The sequence below is a fragment of the Haplochromis burtoni genome, unplaced genomic scaffold, assembly GCF_018398535.1.
Source record: "Haplochromis burtoni strain Fernald_Lab_line unplaced genomic scaffold, NCSU_Asbu1 Contig_373, whole genome shotgun sequence".
Lineage (NCBI taxonomy): Eukaryota > Metazoa > Chordata > Actinopteri > Cichliformes > Cichlidae > Haplochromis > Haplochromis burtoni.
The window spans coordinates 248,955-251,724 of record NW_024582734.1 but is presented as its reverse complement, the minus strand read 5'-3'; the positions used below and the strand labels follow the sequence as shown (position 1 = coordinate 251,724).

Sequence of the window (2,770 nt, the reverse complement as noted above, 5' to 3'; positions counted from 1 at the left end):
ACATATTCAACTCTGTATATTTTTATATTTATTTATTTTTATTTTTCTTTACTATTTAATTTGTAAAATGTGTATACACACACACACACACACACACACACACACACACACGGAAAATATTTAGTATACACATCCAGAAATGCATACACTATTATATATTGTACATATATTTATTAGTTTCAGGTTGGCCATTCTTGTATTTTGCTCGTTTTTGTTGTTGTGTTTGCACATCTCTGTTGCTTGTGGGGCTCGCACACAAGAATTTCACTCGCATGTGCTGTGCCAGTGTGCCTGCACATGTGATGTGACAATAAAAGTGATTTGATTTGATTTGATATTTGGGGGAGGCAGAGAACACAAATTATTCCTGTATGCAGATGATGTGCTGATATTAAACCAAGACCCAACTAATTGAGTGCTACGGTGAAGAGCGTAAGAACTGAGGGATGACTGTGATGACAGCGGCTATATGTGCGGGCGGGGCCGTGCGCGTGTCATCACACGTCATCTGCCGTAAAGGCGTGAATAAAGGTTTCTTCAGCCAGGACACGCGAGGGCGTGATATCCCATACTTATGTGTTGTACCGTCGATTTCGACTAAGGGAACAGAAGTTATAGACATAACTTGTTGGACATCGTTTTTTTGTAGTTTTCAAACCATACGTGACTGAAGTATTTCAGCTTTCATTTAAGGGGTTTTACAAACATGCATTAACTGAATTACAGCCACTTTCATGCAGAGATCTAAAATGAATTAGGTAGTTCAATGACAAGCAGTTTCATGACCATGCGAGGTTATTCCCTCATCAAATGTATCAGATATACAGTGCTGTGCATTTGCCACATCCTGTTTCAGATCATCAAACAAATTTTATATTAGACAAAGACAAAGTAAATACAAAATGCAGTTTCCAAATGATGATTTAGGAGAAAGAAACTAAACCTACGTGGCCATAGCTATTCAAGTAATCCCCCCCTCATGTCGAATCAGCAACTGACTGTGATGAATCCATTTTTATGGAAAGCCGAGTTTAACTGGATACTGTGTGACCCGATGAATCAAGGAGGATAAAAGATCTCAAAAAGTTACACATCATGACACAAAATACACTCTAGAACAGATAAGAACCAAAGTCATTAACATGTATGAGTCTGGAAAACATGACTTTGCAAAGCTATTTTTAACACTTTGGGACAGCAGCAGTAAGGCAGAGAGGGGCGTCCATGGAGAGAATATTGAATTAACAGTTTATAGCTTCTCGCTGTAATTTTAAATAAGAGGCCCAAACACGATGAAGCTAATGTTAGCTTTATTAGGGTGAGCTGTGACGTGCACAGGGCTGTACTCTGCTCAGATTCAGACAAATGCTGCAGAAACCTGATCGAAATCTTGCAGAGCAGCTTTTCAGTTGATAACCAGAAGGATCCACAAACTGAAGGTGGATGCAGTAAATGCCTGACGGAGCGTCTCTCAGGAAGAAATGCTGCATTTGTTGATGTCCATGGGTTTTAGACTCCAGCTGGTCATTTTCTACAACAGATTTTCATCCAAGCATTAAAATAAAATTGTTAGTTTGTTGAATTAATGCATCTGAAAATGTATAAATGTTGTGCTTCCTTTGGTTTGTAAAAGTCTTACATTTAAGGTTGAAAGTCTGCACTTCAACACCCTGCTTCATGGAGGGAAAGTGGCACTGAGTGCTTTCATTTATCGTTCTCAGGTAGCTCGGTGTGGAAAGCTTTTTACTTCACTCCAAACTTCTACCCAGAAAACAAGATGGGATGTTTCCATACACATATCTGCTTTTGCACGCCGGAGTACGTTACCTTCCACGATCCTCCTCTGCTCTTCGATCTCTCAAAGGACCCATCAGAGAGCACACCGCTGACCCCAGACACTGAGCCTGCCTTTCACTTTGTCCTGGCCACAATGAAGGAAGCTGTGAAGATGCATCGGCGCTCACTGAAGCCAGTGGAGAACCAGTTAAGTCACGCGAACCTGATGTGGAAGCCCTGGCTGCAGCCCTGCTGCTCCACAGTCACGCAGCTCTGTCAGTGCCAGCTGTACCAGTAAGCTTCTGTGGAGGCGGCACTGGAAGATCCTTGCTGCTGTTTAGAGTCACACTAATCTGAATATGGACACTTCATATGAACTTCTCAAATCCACGATTAAACCTTTGTTTTGTCAGGGCGCAGTCATCTGTTGCACTGATTTTATTTCACTTGATGTAGTAACAAAAGCCTCACATTCAGAGATCTAGTCAGCACACAGGTGGCAATTATAAAATACAATAGACTGGATAACAACAAAGCTGAGCGACTAACACAGTAAAGTTGTCAGCTGTCAAATCAGAAAATATATTATGAGACTTAGACCTCAATAAAAGTTCAGAGAATCGTCTTATACAAGTCTAAGAGCTACAGTACGAGCTGCAAAGGGGGTCATGAATGATTAACAAATGTTGTGATCCCCACGATCTGATACTGATTTTCTGGTTTAGTTGAGGCAGCTGAGGTAAAGAAAATCAGGCTTGGTTGAACTAGTTTCCAGAGAATATGGTGACCATCCGTGAGCTGAGCAACAGTTTGGACTTTAAACACAAAGTCAGCTAGATTTCAAAAGTGTAGTGTGGTCTGACATGTTTGTATACAGTTCAATTCAGTTTTATTTATACAGCACCAAATCACAACAACATTTGTCTCAAGACGCTTTATACTGTAAGGTCGACCCTACAATAACACAAACGAAACAGAACAAAACCCCAACAAT

At 40.7% G+C, this 2,770-nt stretch overlaps 1 protein-coding gene across 1 annotated transcript in view; it reads left to right on the top strand.

Annotated features, from left to right (window-relative positions):
* The window catches only part of sts (steroid sulfatase (microsomal), isozyme S), a gene marked incomplete at its 5' end in the record, with an annotated part of 65,059 nt that extends 62,860 nt beyond the window's left edge, over positions 1-2,199 (top strand). Inside the window, 1 exon segment of the mRNA XM_042228989.1 lies at positions 1,722-2,199. Within this exon segment, the coding sequence (XP_042084923.1) occupies positions 1,722-2,074 (353 nt within the window). The 3' untranslated portion in view covers positions 2,075-2,199.
* Positions 2,200-2,770: the final 571 nt, after the last annotated feature.